The sequence below is a fragment of the Gracilinanus agilis genome, chromosome 4 (genome assembly GCF_016433145.1).
Source record: "Gracilinanus agilis isolate LMUSP501 chromosome 4, AgileGrace, whole genome shotgun sequence".
Lineage (NCBI taxonomy): Eukaryota > Metazoa > Chordata > Mammalia > Didelphimorphia > Didelphidae > Gracilinanus > Gracilinanus agilis.
In genome coordinates this window covers 386,583,282-386,605,580 of record NC_058133.1, presented here as the reverse complement: position 1 = coordinate 386,605,580, position 22,299 = coordinate 386,583,282, and the positions used below count along the sequence as shown (strand labels likewise).

Sequence of the window (22,299 nt, the reverse complement as noted above, 5' to 3'; positions counted from 1 at the left end):
CTGTGTATATCCTTTGGTCTAACAACATCATTATGGGATTTATATCTCAAAAAAATCAAAGAAAAAAGGAAAAATGTACAAAAAAATACTTATAGCATATCTTTCTGTGGTGGCAAAGAAATGGAAATTGAAGGTGTGCCTGTCAAGTTGGAGAATGGCTGAATTAGCTATTGTACACAGTAACAGCAATGTTGCATAATGATCAACTATAAATGATTTAACTATTTTCAGCAATACAATGACAAGGTAATTCTGAAGGATTTAGGATAAAAAATTTATTCTAAATGCAGAGTGAAGCATGCATTTTTACTTTCTTTTTCTTTTTTTGGTCTGTGTTTTTTTGCAAAATGGCTAATTTGGAAATATATTTTGTGTGCCTGCACATGTATAATCTGGGGTAGCCAGGTGGTGCAGGGAATAGAGTACTGGGCCTGGGGTCAGGAATATCTAAATTCAAATCTCAGCTTGGACACTTACTGGCTTGTGACCCTAGGCAAGTCGCTTCACTTTGCTTGCCTCAGTTTCCTCATCTGTAAAATGAGGTGGAGAGGAAATTGCAAACCACTCTGATATCCTTGCCCAGAAACTAAATGGAGTCATAGAGAGACATGACTCAAAAACAAGAACAGTTACCACCACCACAACATGTATAATCTGTATCAGAATGCTTGTCTTCTCAAAGAGGAGGATGGGAAGGAACTTTTGAAACTCAAAAATTATAAAAAATTAATATTAAAATTATTTTTACATTTAATTGGAAAACATTCTCAAAATTGTTTGACACATAATTGAGAAAAAATAAAATTAAACAAAAAAAGATAACACATTTCTAAGCATAAAATATATGCCAGGAAATGAATGTGAGGTGTACAAGCAATCGGAGGGGAAGGAGCTGTAATAGGCTGCAAGTAGAAGTTGGCTTTGAGAACTCTGAAGAAAACTAGAAATTCTATGAGCCACAAGTGGTCAGGAATTACATCTCAGTTCAGTGCAAACCTATTATAAAGGCACTGAAATGAAATAGTTTAGCATGGCCACTGTGTGTATGACAATCATATGTGAGCTGAGGACAAATGTAGCCTAGAGCCAATTTGTGAAGGGCTTTAAATGCCAAAGAAACTTGTCTGTCTCTAATTCTAGAGGTAGCAAGGGGTCACTGGAGCCTGCTGGGCAGCACTAGGCTTTGGGAAGGTCCCTTAGGGTAAGAAGTGGGCAGACTAGAGAAGGGAGCGGGAGACGGGAGGCAGGGGAGAGACAATGTTCTAATGGCTAGACAAGAGAGAATGAAGATTAAGATTAGACTGGCATCAGGGTACCTAAAGAGAAGGAGAAAGAGGGGAGAGAAACTGTGGATAAAGAACCGACTGGATTCTTGGAGTTTGGGAGGTGCTGGGAATTTGAGAAAACTCCAAGGTTATAAATCTAAGCAAGAATGATGGGTACCTGAAAGAAATAAGGAAGCTGAAGTAAGGGGAGGCAATAAAAGTGAATTTTGGGTTGAATACATGGAGTGGTTCTGATCTGGGATGTGACCTTTACTGACCCCAAATCCTGAGGTATAAATGGGCCCATTCATGAGCATAACCACAGACAGGATCCTAGTCAAGAAACTCAAAAGCCAGCATGCTCTACTCACCAGCCTGGGAGGAGCCTGGGAGGCAGCACATGCCCCAAACACACCTGCTGTCCCTCTTGTAGGGATTAAAATTAATATGGTTTATCTAAATATAAGAGAATGTGGTCATCGATATTATAACTCAAGTCAAAATGACATTATTTATTTAGCAGCTTTATTTACAAAATAAAGAGAAAGAGTAGAGAAATGTAAAAGAGGGTAGAGTAAGCAGTCTAGCTTATCAGCCTAACTTTTCTCCAGTGCCTTGGTCAACTCAGGCAGGGCTAATTAGCCCTCCCCCGGAGGACCCTCAGTCTGAGGGCCATTTAGCCAGAGGACCCAACGGTGAATAACCACATGGCCTCCCTGGAAACGAATCTCTCCAGAAGCCAGGAAAGGAGTCAGCCATTTCACTCATCCACTTTGTAGTCCAAAAGGAAGATCCAAGGGCAGTTTTACCAGGAGCAGTCCAAGCATCAGAATCCAAGCTGAGGTTCCAAGTCGGAGCTCCTCCAAAGTCAAGTCCAAAGAAGAAAGTAAGTTTGGACAGAAGTTCAGGGCTTTTATAGTCCTTTTGCCCCATCACTTCCTGTTCCTCCACTTTACAGGAACCAATTGTAGTCTTTCAATTTGCTTAGCACTGCCCAGGGGGCAGTAAGTCACTTCTGAGTTGTCACCCATTTTTGCAAGTGACTTGTGGACCTCCCCTACTTAGGCATTAAGTAGGAGTGTCTTAGCTTTTGGAGGTGTAAACTCCTGAATGAGTAGTTTGTGGACTTCTCTTACTTTAGGGTTAAGTAGGGGTGTATTTGCTTCTATTCATTAAGGGAAAGTTAATCCTATCTTCACACCCTAGCACAGTATCCTTGCAAATGATCCTTCTCCAAATGGACAGCTGCACTGCCCAAAGTTCTCAAAACATAAAGGCTTCACATCCTTCCTGAAATCCCTGGAGTGCTGAGGCCTTTTGTCAACAGAACTGCTATAATCCCTTGGCCCGCGCTGAATTGTCTGCTTCTCCCTACCCAGGCCTCTTCTGTAATTTTCTCCCATTACATGGACACTGACCATTATGCTTTTCAGTAGAAAATGTAAGGAAGATCCAAGTACTCTTTCACTGTATCAATGCAGCCCTACTTTAAATAGGGTTATGTTTGTTAAAAATCCAAATGGCAGGATGAATTCATAAATCTTTTCTGCCGCTTTAGATGGCGTCCAAGGACTCTCTTATGTAGTAACGGAAATTCATTTATAAGAACATTTTAAGGGCAAAGAAGAAAGAGAAGAAAGCATCTCCCAAACTTTCTGTAGGCTTGTTCTAGTCCAAAAGGAAGCAAAATGATAGCTGCTATCTTTAGTTATATTTTGTATTTTTTCATCATACAGTATTTCAATTTTTATTTTTCTTCTTAACTCAAGTTAATTTCAAATTATTTTGTGTTGTACCCAGGAGCATATGGATAAAATGCTTGATTTTTAAAAAGACAGACAACTAGACATCTATCTACATGTACATGTATAAGTATATACATATCTATGTATATAATTGCCTCTGAAATTCTGAAAGAACTAGGATTTTATTAGCAAAAATACTCTCCATGGGCATAGATGGCAAGTCCTCCAAGTCGTCATGTCTTATGCTTTGTCTTATGCCTTGTTTTTAAGTTTTTCTATGAATCTTTCATTGAGATTCTATCCCCAATACAATAAAGGTCTTTATCTCAATTTTTGTTTTTTGAGCAAAAATGAATAGCATAATGGATAGAAAGATGGCCTTGGTAGGGTCATAAAGACCTGAGTTCAAATCCTTTTCTACACTTACTAGATCTATAACCATGGGTAACGAACCAAGGAAAGTCTTCTAACTCTCCTTCTCCTCCAAAACCCTTTATAACTATATACAATTAATATAAATTTATATAAATCATAAATAATTATATATAAATTTTTATGTTATATACACTTGAAATTTTGAGATGTAGTATACATACATTAAAAATAAATGCCACATATATAATTTTGAAACACTTAAATGTCATAATATATTTTCCTCTAGATCAAAATATGGATAACCAGAGGTTTTTTCCTTTCTGACATATTTCAATGTTAAGATTCTGTTCTAAATCAAATCTAATATACTCAGGCTGATAGCACCTTTGTTATTGTGAAGAATTATATTTAAGAATTGAAGCTACATATTCATGGTACTACTACCACTGCCATTTGATTGTGTTAACAGTGAAAACTACCATCTCTAATTTAGGAGAGAAGATATTACTATTTCCATAAGTAAGGGGTCCTGCTTTCTGCTTGCACTAAAAATCAGTTTCTCTCTTGGGATTCCAAACCTCTTAAATAATGTCCCCATTTTATTCTGACATTTCCTCAGCTGGAATTGCTATAGAATTTTAGCTAAATAAAGCTATAATTACTAAAGAATATTAGTTAGCATCTAATTAAAATATACTTGAAATCCAAATAAGGGCAAAGAGGCCTTCTTGACTGACCTATAATTCTATTCTTCTTTGTAATTATGCATCACATTCTGGATGTCTTACTATCAAAGCTTAATTATGCATTTGAGTAAATATTAGTGAGACAAACATTACAGCAGTAAATATAAAGGCTTTAGCTTTTTTTTTTTTTTTTTGCTACATAAAATATAAATCTCCAGCCTCACTGGTTGTTCATTTCAAACGAATACCCAGTGAGCTACAGGGTCAGGTCATAAAGTCTATGACAAAGGAAAAAAAAAAAGAGAGAGAATTTTGCTTGATGATCAGGAATGCATCGACAATCAAACTTTTGGAGATTTAGATCTAGAAGGGAATATGGAAATCATTTAGTCAAAATATCTCTTACTTCTCTCATTTTTACAGGTGAGTAAATGGAGGCCCAGAGAAGTTCAGTCATTTGTTCAAGGCCCAACTGGTAATGATAATCTGGCATTAAAAAAGAGACATAATTGAGTATATAATTTCAGTGTTTGAAGTACCCTATTCTACAAAATCTAAGCTCTCACTGTATGGAGCTTTCCTGCGGGGTGCTTTTTCCAGGTCATGGGGCCTGGGAACTCGGGACATCAAAAGGGCATCCATTTTCTCACAGGCTGGCTGTCACTAGTGAAACATTCTCATGCTGTGCCCAAATCTGCTGCTTTAACTTCCAACCATGAGATGTAATTCTGTCCTCATTAAGAACGGAGAAAGAGAACAAAACACATTCTTCTCCACATAGAATACTTCAAAAGTATTTTGAATACAATTCATAGAATACTTCTAAAGGCAGTGACGACACCCCCCCTGCCCCAAGCAGTTTCTTCTCTATGAAGATGCCTTCTGACTGGGCACTCAGCACCACCTCTCTCGTGAACCGTACAGCCACACATCTACTGCCCGTTGGCTTTACAAACTTGATATTCAACAAGCAGGTACTAAGCAGTTACTATACGCCAGGCATAAACACACGTCCAAAACAGATCTCATGGTTTTCCTCCCATCTTCCCAAGGCCGGCCTCCTTCCACATGCATGGCCATCCCTTGGGGCGCTCCTGTTGGCACTCTGCTGGAGAACAGGAGAACAGTTCCTAATGGGTCTCCTTGCTTGTGCATCCCCATGTCAAAGATGAGGGCAGAAAGAAGCCCAGCTCCGGCACCGACTACTAGGGAGCCAGAGGTAAGTAAGCCTTCACCTTCCTGGGCCTCCTTTCCTTCACCTGAAAGTCCTGCAGGCATGGTGTGTTCAGTGCCCTGAATCTGATGAGACCCAACATTTCCCCTTTTTTGAAAAACAGGAAAATATTTCTCACCTTATCTTCCGGATGCTCTCTAATTCCAAACTCTTTTCTCCACACTCACCAGCAGTGACACTGTGAGCACCCCTGCAGGTTCTTACACTACATTTAGCCTGGAGTCTGAAGCTCATTTAGTCTTCTCTAATTCTCCCCTCCCTTGGATTTCTATTTTCTCTTAACAAACTATGCTCCATCTGAAGAGGAAATTCCTCTTGCTAGAAAAGGCAAAAACTAACTGTAGTTCCAATTCTTCTCCTCTGTTAACATTATACTATTTGTCTCCAAACAGCAGGGACTTATTTATTATTTGATTTTCTAATTACTTGAAATATACATTTTTATCATTATCAATAACAATAAAACTTTGTAACAACAGCTACAAAACAACAGCAGCAGCACCTGCAGTTCTGCCTGGTTTCAACTCGAAGAACAAAGAGACCCCCAAATCCCCACTCCCTCCTTTCCAGTGCCACCTTTTGAGAGTTTTCTTCCCCTGTTAAATGGGAAGCTCTTTGAGGCCAGAAATTATCTGTTTTAAAATAAAGACATTTCTTTTTCCTTTTTTTTTTATCAATTACATGCAATAACATATTTCTACATAAGTTTTCTGAAGGTATATGATCTGAATCGTCCCTCTTCCTCACTCCTTTCCTCCCTCCCTGAGCTGGCATGGTCCTTTTTATTTGTATTCCTAGTGCTTAGTACACTGTTTGACACATAGTAGACACTTAATAAAAACTTGGTGACTTTCCATTGAATATTCAATTTGAATTATATCAGCAACAATAACAATAACCACCATTTCTACAGTGCTTTAAGGTCTGCAAAGTGCTTTACAAATATTACTTCATTATAGGTGATAAGATAATCCCCACTTTACAGATGCGGAAACTTGGTCAGGGGTAAGTGACAGTTCTCTACACATATTTTTATATACGTGGAATGTTTAAGGAGCTTCGGCCAAAGCTTTTAACATTCCCAATGCTGAACTTGTTACCTATCAACTGGGTAATGGCTGAATTGTGGTATATTAATGCTATCAAAAGGCAGCTAGGTGATCCAGTGGATAGACTGATAGACCTGGAGTCAGGAAGGCTCATCTTCTCAAGTTCAAATGCAGGCTTTGACACTAGCTGGCTGTATGACCATGGGCTTATTAACCCTGTTTGTCTCAGGTCCTTCATCTAAAAAATGAATTGGAGAAGGAAATGGCAAATATTTTCTTTGCCAAGAAAGCCCTAAAAAGGGTCATAAAATGTCAGAAATTTACTATAGTAACTAAACACAATAAAACCTAAGAGCACCGCAAAAGACTATCTCTATCCTGGAAAAAGGAAAACAAAACTCAACTCTTTCCTCTTAGCAGTTTCCTCATTGGTAGAAGCCGAGGGCTGGCCTAGACTGCCTTTGAGGTGCCTGTGACTGTGGATGACGAGCAGGCCACACTCTGTAATACGTGGCTGCTCTGTAATCTGGCCTTGCTCAGATGATCGTGTCACTATTGCCATGACAAGGAATGGGTTCAATAAGGTAAATGAGTGATAGGGGAAATATTTATGGCATAAAAACAAAAGGCTAGAAGAAATACACCCACACATAAGATTCTGGATGAAAACACACACAGATACTTCAAACATTCCTGATAATAGGTTTTAGAGCCCATGGCATTCATTTTTCTACTTAAAAAGGAAGTAAAAATGAACTACAGAGAATTAAGATGGGAAATGCAATTGGACTACATAAAGACTATACAGAGAAGATCCAGGCTAGAGGTGATATAGCTGAGAACTGATTTACTCTAAAAGAGAAGAATATACCAAATAAACATGGTGGGAAAATCACAAGCCTTATTAAAAACCAAGAAAGGTGACCCAGAGAACATAAACAACTAATGACCTACATAACAACAATAACAGCTAACATTCATTCAGTGCTTACAATGTGCCAGGAACCATGCTTTATAATTATTATCTCATTTGATCTTCATAACACCCTGGGAAGTAGGTCCAATTATTATCCTGCTTTTATAGATGAGGAAATTGAAGCAAATAAGTCAAATGACTTGCCCCAGGTCATACAACTGATAACTATTTACAGCCACATTTTAATTCAGTTCTTCCTGACACAAGTATCTACTTACCCACCAAATCAAAATCTTTCTGAGTGCCAATTATACACAAATAATGGAGGTATTAGTAAGGGGAAAAGCAGGCTTCCATACATGATATTTGGCAACAGACTGCATATCTTTATCATCTCACAGTTGACTAAAAAAAGAAGATAAAACACGTTCCCATTGTGCTTACTCTCTGCTGATTATGAAAAAAGATTCAACTTAATAGAATAAAATGCTGCTTTGCAAGTCAATTTAAGATTCTTTTTAAAAATATACCAGAAATAACTCCATTCACTGACTCTCTAATAATAAATACGAGGCAAGACATAACATGGAGAGATGTGTGCTTGCCACATATATCTGGTACTGTGACAGAGGAGATCTGGAAGAGAGTCTGGAAGGAAAAGAAGTTCCCTCTGGAGAGGGAGGTGTCCCAGAAGTTTCTGTGTGGGGACGACACAGATCTATTTGAAAGCCATCAATATATGTTCATCCTGGGTTACATGCCCTTCTTTCTACTTTTGGTATTTATCTTTTTTTAAAAAAAGAGTGGCTGTTCTGCTTTTTTTAATGGTCTTTCTATTTTCCTCTTCATCAATGTTCTTTTTGCCTATAGCATCTGCTAATTTCATTTCTGGTTTACCAAATCTTTCTGGGTCATCCTTTCTTTTCACAACTCAACTAGCAGATGCTGAAAAGTGTCACTAAATGGATGGGTGACAAAGTTCAGAGGTGTCTGGGCTCAAAATAAAATTACCGTGTGTTGAAGTTGGAGAGGCAGCCCCTGGACTCAGGGGCATGTCACTCTAACCGCCAGCACTTCCTTTCCTATCTCAGGTACACCAGGAGTTGTTTTTTTAAATTTTATTTTGGCTGGGGATGTGGTTGAAAATTACCTATCCCTTCTCTGCCACAACAACTTGGTTTGGATTTGTTGAAGCCACTTTAGAACTGAAACAAAGCCAAATGAGTAATTAACTGAAAAGTATAGTTGCCTGTGAATGAGAAAGCAAGAATTAAAGTACTAGTTTGGGGAACAGTAAGATACAAAGAATCCTTGCTATACCTATAAGCATTTTGGTTATTCTTTCTTTTAATCTTTCCACTTTAGGACAGAAGTAACTTATAGGAAAGAAATGGAAGAAAGGGAGAGAAGGGCAAATTATGGCCAATGGCTACCATTCAAAGAATGTTTTACAAATGAACTTACTTTAATATGAAATGCAAGAACAGTTTTATTTATGGTTAAATAGTTAATGGTTTTAAAGCCATGAGTCACATCATGAGCTAACAGAATTTTAGAGCTGATAGGGACCTTCCATATCAAATTATGAAAAATCTTTACTATTGTGTTGTTAGGTCAAAAAAGGCTTTCTTCTGTAGACAATAACAAAATTATTAAGGTTGCTTATTAATATGTAGTTTGTTAGTGAAGTATAAAATAGGTGAAATGTTAACTGTTTTGATATTATCAAGACAAAAAGAATCTCTCCAAGGTACCTTATTAATTAATTAATCCTTTGAAAAAATTATTAAATTTAGGTTATGGACGTATCTTCTATAAGAAGGTCAGAGCACTGAGAACAAAATACATGTTTAAAGAAACAGATATTATTGCTTTTCTAGTAATTTAAAAGAGTCCAATGAATATGACATTGATAGTGTTCAAAGATATCAAATAAGATCTCTGCTCCAATATTGTTTCAACAAATTTAAAGACACCTAATAATAATACATATAGAACTTTCCCCTTTGCACGCTGAATATCAGAGCAGTTGGCACCAGAGAGGCCTGGAGCATTTAAATAAAATTAACACTATACCTGTTATACACCAAATGCACCAATATACACAAAATTTCAATAGATGAAATGGTCAAGGATTTTATGTATCATGGTCTGATAATAACAGAAATCAGGATGATGTTTAAGAGTAACAAATGAATTTCCATTTACTTTTGACAATTCTTTCAGTAAGTTTCTTTAAATGGTTTTGTATGGACAAGAATAAGACAATATCTCCAAAATTAAAGTATGCTTTAATTAATTTCAAATGAGCTCTAAGTTTCATAGATTTGAAGCCTGAAGAGACTTTAAAAGTTTTCTTATCCAAATCTCTTATTTTACACAGATGAGGAAATTGATTTTCTGTAAGAAAAAAAGGCTTGCTAAAATAGGAGGTATAAGAATCATCCAAAACTAATCCTAGGAAAAGTTTCTTTAGGATGTTTACAATGAAAGTGATGTGCCCACAGTTTTACTGATGATAAACAGTAGCACCGGCATTTCCATTCAAGTTCTTTTGTACCAAACTCAGCCTTTCTTCAAACTAATAGCTTTAAGTAAGCAGTTATGTACACTTATAAATATATGTTTACTTTATTCTGTGCATTTCAACAAAATGAGGTTTAAAAATTTATTATGTGCAAGGGCATTCAAAAAAGACCATAGAATGAAAGCGACCATGAGTTCCTGAAAACTTTGACAGGAAGAGCATTAAGCCTAGATAGACTAGCTTCAGACTGTGTGCTAGATGAGAGCCACCCTAACTAAATGTAGAGAGCGCTCATCAAGGGAAGGCTGGCCTTTAGGTAAATAATCTTTTGGCTATGATAAACTATGAAATAAAAAAAATGACAAATGGTGTGTGGCCCATGTAATTATGTAGTGACACTGGTAGGAAAATCGACAGAAGAAATTAAGAAGAGTAATTTTCATACAAATTCATTTTTATAAAAATTAATTTAACTACTAGACTTCTAATTGTGAAATCTTCATTCAATAATAAATATTAGATAGTGGGGGAACTAAACTATGTGAATAATGACATTTTCACTAAAAATGAAACAAGAAGGTATAAAGAAGTTTCAACTCCATGGAAAAACAGCCCATAAAAATTGTTACCACCTTGTTAAATTTATTTTAGTTATTATATAGTTATTATTATATAGTTATTAAACATCTATTACATACCAGGCACTGTGCTATGCACTAGGAATATAAAGGCAAAACACAGTCCTTGTCCTCCAGGGACTAGTAGGCTAATGAGGATTATAATATTAAAAAGCAAAACAAAACCTTTGGACAAACACAATATATACAGAATAAACTCGAGATAATCAACAGAGGGACAGCAACAATTCTGTAATATCAATTTGTTATTTCAATTTATCATAATCAATGTGTTCTTAGTGTGTCCACCTTATAGTCTTATAGTTGTTATGGAAATTCTTGAGGGCTGCAAGGACAGGTAAAACTCTGCAGCTAAAGGAAAGTTGGAGGGTAGGACACAGCTTTTCAAAGCTGGATATCCCAAATGGTAAACTAGTAACCCTAAGATCATCAAAAATACAAGCCTAAGCCTGCTATCAGCTAGTATCCTCTGGCAAGATTTCTGAGGAAACATAACAAAAACTGTATAGGATGTATAGGCAGGAGGAAATATAATGTGCATAAGTAGCTGGAATTCTCACATAAATGAAGTTACAGAAGAAACTGGAGTCTACATTTAATTTCAGTTACTAAACCTCAAGAAAGATGCAATGGAATTGGGAAAGATCCAAAGGGATAAATTAAAAGGATTAAGATTCTTGAATGTGTTAAGATAAGAACTGAACATAATTTTATTGAAGTCTCAAAATTAATATTTGTTGAATTTAAATTATGTACAAATAAAGGATACATTTATTGTTTACTAAATCTCCCTGTACTAGAATAAGGGCTCATTCCCTGAAGAAAACTATTTCAAATTCATACATGAAAGTATAACTTTATAGAAAAAATAAACTTGTATAATTCAATTTCACAAGAGTTGCTACAAAGACACAGAATTAGATTCACAAGCTACTTAGATAAAGAGAAGATAGACAACATGCATTTATTAAGTGCTTACTAAAATATGTTCATAAAAGGAAAAGAAGAATGTTTGAGGGTCACTCTGTTAACCATTTAAGTTGATAAAAAGGAAGACAACTGTATGTGTTTCTATAACACAACCTTGTGTACCACTGTCAGAGAGCGAATGTGGGATGGATAGAATGTAGGTCTGAAAAAAAAATTGAGTTTCAATTGCTGCCTACCACAAAAAAATACATAAAATGCAATCTCCTTCATATAGCTTTCAAAGCCCCCACTAATGGCACGCTGCCTCCACACCCAACCCATGCTCCATGCTCTTAGACAAAGAGGATGACCCTAGCATCTGGGTCCCTACTGTGATACTGGAAATTTTGGGGTCTTAATATTTAGATCCATGATATAAACTTCCTGTGGATGTTTAGGGGACTTGAAAACTACATTTCCCATGATTCCTCGTATGTAATACAGGTGGCAGGAAGTGTGATTACGTAGACAGAGGTATAAAGACTCAGAACTTGATGGGAATGCTCTTTCCTAGGAAGCAGCCAGGGGGAAAGCATGTCAGGGCATTTGAATTAGTTCTTATCAGGCACGTGGCTTAATTACCAATATGGATTACAATAAAACCCTAATATCTTTAATTATATCCTTCTATATTAATTTTGTTACATTCCTCTGCTTATTCCATTCTCTGGGTCTGTAACATCCTTACCCCCAATTTATGCCTGCTGAAATACTGCAGACCTCAAATGACACCTCCACCATGGATACTTCCTTGACACTACTTCCCCTTGCCATCAGAAATTATCTTTTCTCCCCTCTTGTATACAGTACTGAACTTCTGCTAGTGCTTGTCCCATGTGCTTATCCTGCCCTCGTTGGTATTATGTATTATGTTCTCCTATGGGACTGTAAGTTCCATGACAGGAGGGGCCATATCATAGTGATTTTTTTTCCATCTGCCACAACAGCTAGAAAACTGTTCTGTATGAAACAGATATCAAATATGCACATATAAATTTTAATTGAACTCACATGAATTATTCCTTCTAAGAAGGCAAACAAGTCTAAGGCAGGTAGGTACAATGGAGCTTCTCTTTGATGTTTTATTTGGTGTCCATGTTACAGGACCACCTTTTGTATAAGGCTTCTTAATATTAAAGTCCTTTTGGTACTTCAATAAATTTCTTTGTATAGGAAGCAAGATGGAACTACCATTTAGTGTAATGTTTTTAGTTTTTAATTTTATTTTTTAATTATATTATGGAAAAAGAATACCCAGTGAAGAAACTTCAGCATTATTAGCTGTTGTTTTGAATTGGGGAGGTGCCATTTAAAAGTAGTGTTCGTGGACACGTGGGAGCTTTGAGACTATATTGCCCATGATTCCAATGGGTCTTAGGGCCTGAGAACGTCAAAGGTCCCCACACAGGGGGAGTTTAAATTCAGGGGGAGTGCCTAGAGGAGGTCTCTTGACCTTCCTGAGGACTGGGTAGAAGATGGGCTCCGGCGGTAAATATAAAAGATAGGCGCGGTCATATATATTTTACCAACATGGCCATGGCTTTAATTAAAATACTAATTTCTATTATTATATCAGTCCTTATCATTTTTAATCGTAACATAGCTCAGATGTTACCTGATTTCAGCTTATAATGGATCCCAAATCACGAACTACTTAAAAAAATCTTTACACTCCCATCCCTAGCCCACACTCTTCATAAAAACAAAATCCAAACCTGTCATGGTTTAGGTTCTAAAGCTTTAAAAAAGTAATTTCCAAAAATCTTGCCCATTAACAAAACCCAACAATTTTATAGTGATGTTTCCTTGTTTAAGTCTTAATAAAAAAGTTGCAATTTTTCATAACTACAAAAGTAATATAAGTACATTCAAATGTTTGCAGTGGGGATGGAATGACACATGGAGGAATTATTATCATCATTTCTTAGATATTTGCCCAAAAAATTTTGAGAAGTGAATACGTGAAGAGTTCCTCTGTTTCCAGGGATTTTACAAACAAATACCAGATACATGATATCTGTTTGTGAAATTCTTAGATCCTTCATGGTAGGCATGATTGACATATACTGCCAACAGTAAAAGAAAGGATTAATCTTATTGCCAACTATTTTTAAAGTAATTGAAAAGAAAATTACCTAGATGGCTTCTTTTCGTTATCATCATACAACAGCGGCTTCTTGTAAGGAGGTTTACCTTCCATATCATCTTGTATGTTTTTCTCGGATACAGATTTTCCAGATGATCGATTCTGAATCAATGATTTGGAGTCAGTGTGCTCAGGACTAGGACATTTTCTGTTGATATTTTAAACAAACGGAAAGATTTTAAAAATCCAATGTCTTCTTAATTTAAATGTTTGAAGATTAAAAACATCATTGTAGCCAATAACTGAAGTTAAATGCTGCTGAACTTTTTTCTGATCTGAAGGACAAAGTTTTTTCCATGAGAACAATGCCATTTATAGACACTACTTAGGCCAAAAAATATAGTATAGTAGTAGTATATAGAGTATATCTATCTATCTATCTATCTATCTATCTATCTATCTATCTATCTATCTATCTATCTATCTATCTATACATATATATATATAGAGAGAGTATAGAGTATATATAGAGAGAGTAAATATATATATAGAGTGTATATATATATATAGTAGTATATAGTATAGTAGTAATATAGAATTCTAGGTGATATTATGGTTATTTATTTGGCAAAGAAATTTTAGCAGTATCAGTTCAGATGTTTAACTTTATAATATGGAACAATGAAGTTATAAAATATAAATATTTCACCATCAGAAAACATTGGCATTAGTACAGGTTTTAAATTTTTTTTTTAAATCTCCAAAAATCTTATCTAAAACTACTTTTTTCTACCAAATACACTTTTATTTACCTTGGCACTAACAACTAGTAAAGGCTTTGGCTATTGAATTTAAAGACATTTCCTCAGTAGCCTCTTATTCTTAAATAGAACTAGTTAAAAACAATTTTTCTTTCCTTCATACCACTTCTAGAAATGAATTTAAATGTATTATGATGACTCATTAAGCTCTTAGAGCAGCAACTGATTTCATAATAACAAGGAAAACAAAAAAGCCATTGCCTATATGATTCCAATTGGTCTGCTCAATTCATCCAGGGCCACTTTATTAATGCCCAAGTAAGAAAAATGGATTTTCAGATTTTTGTCATCCATTACATAAACACATGGGTAAGAAAGATGAAAATAAAAAGGAGAAAGAGCAATAGATTCAAGAATTAGAAAACCTCTGATCCAATTCCAGAACTACTTCTTTCTACCTGTTAACTTTGAACAAATTATGTTACCCTTGAACCAGAGTTTTTCTTGTCAATAAAATATAGATGGTTGGACTCAAGGACCTCAAAGCTTCCCTCTCCTTATAAATTTATGATTCATGATTTGAATCTTGACTTAGTTATGCTAATATTGACCAAAAATTAAAGTTTTTCAAAGGTTAATCACTATTCAAATGAATTATTTTATATTCTCATTTTTGATTACATAATTATTTTAGAGTTAAACAATATTGTGGGTAATGTATTTGAAAACATAAAATAGCATTTAATAACAGTCTTGTACTAATTACCATTATCATTATTATAATAATCATTTTAATTACTTGATTTCAGGAGATGAGGAGCGTTCATTTATTTCCGCCTTTTTATTCCTTGTTAATGAGGGGCTAGCTGGAGACATCTCACCACTTAAACGATCTGGGAGGATACGGTCTTTGTTCAAATTGATTTCTGAATAAGGACAATTGATAGCACTGAAAGAGGAAAAGGAACAGAAGAATCATTTTATTAGAATATTCACTTTTCTCAGTTAAAGAGAAAAGCTTTAAAGTTCACAAAAATCTAATAAATTACTATAGAAATACAACAGAATACTAAAATACTACTGATGGACTATAACAAAAATTAAAGAAATATACCATATGGAATATTTTATATTAAAAAACATAATTACTTTATTTAATTAAAAATATCTATTTGCTCTAGATTCTGAGGTCTGTTGAGGTCTCTCTAGGCTCTAGGCCAGTGGTTCCCAAACTTTTTTGGCCTACCACCCATTTTCCAGAAAAAATATTACTTAGTGCCCTGGAAATTAATTTTTAAAAATGTTAATAGCAATTAATAGGAAAGATAAATGCACCTGTGGCCATCACCACCCCCCCTGGATCGCTGCAGCACACATCGGGGGCAGTGGTGCCCACTTTGGGAATCACTGCTCTAGGCCTTGGCACAGGTGTCTTCACTTCATCGATGGCCTATGGATATCCCCAAGAGCTACAATTTCAAGGAAAGTGAGTAGAGCCAGAGAGCACACAGGATTTCTGCAATTAATCTCCAGGGCCAGAGAATCAAAACTCTTAATATCCCCCCCCCCCCACCCCCGGACAGTGATGAAATCACTCTGCAGACTCTACAGAAGAACTGTGCTGTTTTGTAAGGAGTGCCAATAGCGGACTAGGGCAGATGGAACCCTCAAATCACAGACACAGATTCTCCTTGAAAAGGGGGTCTTAGTGAGCTGGCTGTTCTTTCAGCAGGTGAGGAATATCAATGGATCTTCTGATACCTGATGCAGAACACCAGACACCTGAATCATCAAGGCAACCAAAAGTAGAGTTTCCGTGTTGTCATGGATAGGATGAAGGGAGAGAGTTCCCCATGTCCAAAATGGTGTTAGTAGACATATTTTTGAAAAGAAAAGAGGAGCCCCCTAAGCTTCTAAACCAAGATGATGGTGTATAGGCATAAATACAGCTGAGCTCTCCCAACATTCCCTTCTAAACTACTTTAAAATACTACCTCGGCAAGGCCTCGAATCATGGCAGAACCAACGAGAGCCTGGGGGCAACATTTTTCTGTCCAAGACAACTTAGCTCAGTAGGAAAGGTCTCTGACACGGGGCCTGGGAGCCGGAGCAGAGCACAGCCCAAACCATGGCGACCCTAGCAGCAAAGCCTTGAAGGGCCTTCACCAGGGCAGCGGCAGCTGCTCCAGGAGCTCTTAGGCCAGAACCAGTCGGCGCGCCAAACATCAGTGAGAGATGGCAGGGGACACGCTGCTGGGACTGCGTGCAGGGCTCCGCGGCACTGTGGATACGAAGCTCTAGGGAACAGCTCTAGGCTGAAGGGGTGCACCGGCATGTCTGGGGGGACAGTATCAGGGAAGAGAAGAGTGTCTGTGGTGGCTCACGAGGCAGGAGGGATCCTGATCTCAGTTCCAAGATGGAAACGTGCACCAGAACTTGCAGCTGGAGGAGAGCTGGGGTCCTAGTCACATTTCTAGGGCCATGGGAAAAGTGAATACTTGGAGCAAGACACTTCCTGTGTAAAGACCAGTGTATATTCTAAGAAAGCACACACCTGGGGACAGCTGGGTGGCTCGGTCCATTGAGAGAATAAGAGACAAGAGTCCTGGGTTCAAATCTGGCCTCATATACTTCCTAGCTGTGTGACCCTTGGCAAGTCACTTAACCCCCATTGCCTAGCCTTTACCTCTCTTCTGCCTTGGAACCAATACACAGTATTGATTCTAAGACAGAAGGCAAGATGGGGGGGGGAGGCAAAAGGAAGGAAGGAAGAGAGGAAGGGAAGGAAGGAGGGAGGAAAAGAGGAAAGAGGGGAGGGAGGGAGGCAGGGAGAGAGAGAGGGAGGTAGGGAGAGGAAGAAAAAGAAGGGAGAGAGGGAGGGAGGGAGGCAGGGAGGCAGGGAGGAAGGAAGGATGCACTTCTTGTATCATGCCACTTTGGAAATATCCAAAACTTAAAGACTCTGAGAACTAGTTCTGAATAGCAGCATGAAAACCTGAAGCTTGGGACAGTGTTTCTTATACCTCAAGAAAGGACCCAACATAAAAATCTACTATGGTGACAGGGAGGACCAATACACAAACTCAGAAAAAGGCACTAATATGAAAACAACCCTAAGGAAATCCTCAAAGGAAAAAAAATGTGAATTAAACAGAAGCCCAACAAGTATTTCTGTTTGTTCGGTGGTTTCAGTTGTGTCCTACTCTTTATGATCCCATTTGGGCAAAGCAGTAGAGTGGTCTGCCATTTCCTTTTCCAGCTCATTTTATAGATGATGACACTAGGACAAAGGGGGTTGAGTGACTTGCCCAGGATCACACAATTAGTAAGTGTCTGAGGCCATATTTGAACTCAGAAACATGAATCTTTCTGACTCCAGGTCTAACCCTCTATTCACTGGGCTAGTCCAACAAGCATTCCCAGAAGAGCTCAAAAAGGATTTAAAAAATCAAATAAAACATTTGGAAAAATTTGAGGAAAGACATGAGTTTAATGGAAGAAAATTATCAAAAAAGTAAAAAGTTTTGAAAAAGAAACACAAAAAATAAATATACAACATAAAATAAAAATAAATAAAATAACATCTTAAAAAAACAGAGGACAAGATGCACAAAAATTTACTGAAAAGAAGAATTCCTTCTTAAAAATTAACCAAATGGAAAAAGACACAAAAGCTTATTGAAAATTCCTTAAAAATCAGAATTTGGGAAGTAGAAGTTAATGTCTTGATGAGACATTAAGAAACAAGAAAACAAAGAATGAAAAAAGTTGAAATATCTCATAGAAAAACCAACTGACCTAGAAAATAGATTGATGAGAGATCATTTAAATATTATCCCACTACCTGAAATATATGATCAAAGAAAATACTGTCTTTCAAGAAATTATACAGGAAAACTGCCCTGGAACTAAAGAGTAAAATGTAAATTTGAAAAAATCCATCAATTCCCTCTTAAAAGGAATTCCAAAAGGATAACTCAGGAATATTATACCCAAATTCCAGAACTCCTAGATCAAAATATATATATATATATATATATATATATATATATATATATTGTAAGTAGTCAGGAAGAAACAATTAAGTACTTTGGAGCTTCAGTCAGGAGAACACAAACTTTAAAAGCTTCCACATTAAAGCAGTAGAGAGCTTAGAGTACAGTATTACAGAAGGCAAAGGAGGTAGGATTACAACCAAAAATAAACCCACCCAGTAAAACCGAGCAAAATCCTTCAAAAGAAAACATTGATATTTAATGAAAAGAGAACTTTCAAGTTTTTCTGATGAAAAGACCAGATACCCTACCTTCATCCCTATTGCCTTGCTGTTCCTGATTAAACACCCAAGTACCTTGAGAATCAGATCTGCGTTTGGTTTCTACTGGAGAGAGACTCGAGTGGGAGGGAGCGACGTACTGGGCAGGCTGATCTCCACTTTGAGCCTGACCCCCTGCTGGGAGAGGGGGGAAGCTTCTGTGTATCCTGACTGGCACCACCATCAAATCGGGGTATCACTCACTTCTCCTTGAGGGGATACTGTTCCTTCAACCCCTCTACGGTGGCACGTCCTTCCTGGATCCACCATTTCCCAAGAGGATACCATTTTAGTCTCTCAGTAATAGGGGTGGCTGTGAAGGAGGAGGGTCCTCCATACTTTACTAGCTGGTCCACAGCTACACCCAGAACAAAAGGTAAATGTGAAGGAGAAATCCCAGGGGATACAATAAGATTAAACTATTTACATTCTCATATTGGTTAATGATACTTGTAATTCCAAAGAACTTTCTCATTTTTAAGGCAATCAAAAGGAGCACATATAGACAGAGGGCATGGTGTGAACTAGCCGACTATGCTGATGTGATCTCAAAAAAATGAAAGCCTGAGAAAGAAGAATGCACTGGGAGAAGGGGGTAGAGAGAGGAAGAATGGGGGAAATGATCTCACTTAAAAAATATTCTAGAAAGAGATTTCATAGTAGAGGAGAAAATGGGGAAGGGATCTGGTGGATAATGCTTATACTAACTCTCAATGGAATTGGGTCAAAGAGAGAATAACAAACATTCAGTTGGGTATAGAAATCTATCTTACCCAACAGGGGAATAGGAGGGAAAAATTATAAGAGAAAGGGTGTGTGTGTGTGTGTGTGTGTGTGTGTGTGTGTGTGTGTGTGAAAATGGAGGGCAGACTGAGGGAAGCAGTGGTCAGAAACAAAACAGACTTTTCAGGAGGGAAAGGGTAAAAAGAAAGAGAAGGATAAACAGAAGGAAAAAGGATGGAGGGAAATACACTGTTAGTAATCACAAATACGAATGTGAATGGGATGAACTCACTCATAAAAATGAAAAAGACAGCAGAATAGATTAGAAACCGTAATCCAAAAATTTGCTATTTACAAGAAACACACTTATAACAAACACAGAGTAAAAATAAGTGGTTAGAGTAGAATCTATTATGCTTAAGTTGCGGTAAAATAAAAAGAAAGAGAAGGATAGCAATGATTTTCTCAAAGCAAATGCAATAAGAGATCTTATTAAAATTGATGAGCTGGTAAACATTTTGCTAAATGGTACCGCAGACAATGAAATAATATCAATAATAAAGATATATGTGCCAAATCACATAGAATCCAAATTCTTAAAGGAAAATTTAAATGAGTTACAGGAGGAAACATAATAAAATTATCCTAGTAGGGGACTTCAAATTTCCCCTCTCAGTCCTAGATAAACATAACAATAAATTAAAAAAGAAAAAAATTAATTAAATGAATGGAATTTTAGAAAAGTTAGACATCACATATTTCTAAAGAAAACTGAATAGAAATAGAAAGGAATATTCATTTTCTCAGATGTACATGACACCTTCAATGACCATGTATTAGGACATAGAAACCTTAAAATTAAATGCAAAAAAGTAGAAATATTAAATGTATTCTTTTCAGACCACACAAATAGAAATAATGCAGCCAAGATCAGAAAGAAAACAAGAAAATAGGGAAACAAATGTACAGCATACTTCTCTGATAAAGGTCTCATTTCTCAAATATGTAGAAGACTGAGTCAAATTTATGAAGAAACAAGCCATTCCCTCATTGGTATGTAGAAAGGATATAGGAAGGACAAGAACAGGTAGTTTTCAAAAGAAATCAAAACTATCTACTAGTCATAGGAAAAATGCTCTAAATCACTACTGAATAAAGAAATGCAAATAAAAACAGCTCTGAGGTATTATATATTCACTCTTAGATTGGCTAAGATGACAGAAAAGGAAAATGAAAATTGTTGGAGATGATGTGGGAAAATTGAGACACTAATGAACTGATCAAACCATTCTAGAGAGCAATTTGGAACAAAGCCTTTACATGCTGCAATACCAGTAACAGGTCTATAGCTCAAAGAGATCAAAGAAAAAGAAAAAGGAGCTATATGAATAAAAGTATGTATAGCAGTTTTTTTTGTGTTAAAGAAATGATAAATGAGAAGATGTTCAATAACTGGTGAATAGTGTTATATTGAATCTCTGGGAGCTTGAAGTTCACCTTTGATTGACAAATAAGTCAGTTGGATGGAATGTTCCCAGGGAAGTCATGCGAAAGGCAGGAGGAGGGCAGTTGAGAACCCTGAGCAAAAGTTCTGGGTCTTTGACCTGTGCTGAGGCTGGAGATCGGTGGATCCTGGTCTTGGAGTGAGAGGGTGCAAACATCTCTCTGCAAACTCTTCCTGTACTTGAGATACCGTTCAACCTGTACCTGACCCCCACCTTGGTGTCTACTTGCCCCTAGATATTAGGAGTTTCATCATCTAGATATCTAGGTTTCCCAGGGCCCGGGAGGGATCCGGGAAGTGGGCAGGAGATGAAGAAGAGGGTGGAAAAGGGTGGACATAACTCAACTGTAAGGCTGAAGATCCACTGAAGAAGAAGTCAAAGATATCCCAGCAGTTTACCTACTCTGGTTTAGTCCTGGCCAGGCTGAAACAGAGGGAAGCTACATTGATTCTTCATCTGCTAGCAGTTGAGATTTCATTAGTAACAATTAGAATTGGGTCTCCTATACCACAGTCCTTTACCCATATCCTTCTTGTTTAATATAAAGTTTAAAGTACCTTCCTAAAGCAGTTTCAAAGCTTGTTTTGGGAAGGGAGAAATCACAGTCAGAATACAAGGCCTTATCCCAGCTAAAGAGCCCAAATCAACATATCAATTAACCCCAGGTGGGTCCTGAAGGGATAAACCTCTTAGACCTGAAGGATCCTGCCTGGGCAACTGTTATAAGGGAGAAGGGTCATCTTATTTCTCTCTATACATCAATTTGCCATCTCAAATAGATCAAGAGACCTCCAATAATTATAACAATAGCTAAATAAATTTTGATATATGATTGTGATGGAAGATTATTGTGCTATAAGAAATGACAAGTATAATAATAAAAGAGAGCCAAGTAACCAATGTTATGATAGATGGGGGGGGGGAGAGAGAGAGAGAGAGAGTCTATGAGGTGAGACTCTCTTCTAGCTCTCCCCTCCTGCTGAATATACACTCCTGAAAGACTTCAATGGGGTGTCACCCTGAAACTGGGTGACCTGGATGGTCGTGCTGCCCCATAGGAGTGGGGGGCAAGGCTTCCCTATAAGATGAGATATGGGGGACCCCAGTCTGATTCTGAATGAGGGCAGGGTTCCCCCGCAAGCCTCCTCCAAGGTCAGTCAACTTCACAGCGGGTGGTCTGGCTTCAAGATGGAGGCAGCCAGACCAAACTGTGATTTCCCTCCCCCTTGTCTTTCAGGAATTTGGAACGCTATCTGACTAATGAATGTCTTTTATTAATATCAATATAGGGATTAGGGAAAGAGGTGAAAGGCAGAGGGATTTGGGGGTGCCCTTTTCTCTATTTCTATGAGGTCTGTCACTCGAGTGGGAACCTTTGGGATTCCCACTCCTAAGCATCTCCCCTTGCTTTTTCTCCTTCAGTTTCTTTTTCTATTTCCTATTTCTATCCTTTTCTATAATTGCAAGTCAAACCAGAAAGGGTTTCTCAGCAAGGTTGGATAATG

At 37.2% G+C, this 22,299-nt stretch overlaps 1 protein-coding gene across 1 annotated transcript in view; it reads right to left on the bottom strand.

Moving 5' to 3' along the window:
* Positions 1–22,299, bottom strand: part of L3MBTL3 (L3MBTL histone methyl-lysine binding protein 3) — a 165,014-nt gene that overhangs the window by 28,647 nt on the left and 114,068 nt on the right. The window contains exons 18-19 of the mRNA XM_044675430.1: positions 15,051–15,200; positions 13,540–13,698 (exon numbers count right to left, since the gene is read on the bottom strand). Of these exons, the coding sequence (XP_044531365.1) occupies positions 13,540–13,698; positions 15,051–15,200 (309 nt within the window). The remainder of the gene's footprint in view (positions 1–13,539; positions 13,699–15,050; positions 15,201–22,299) is intronic.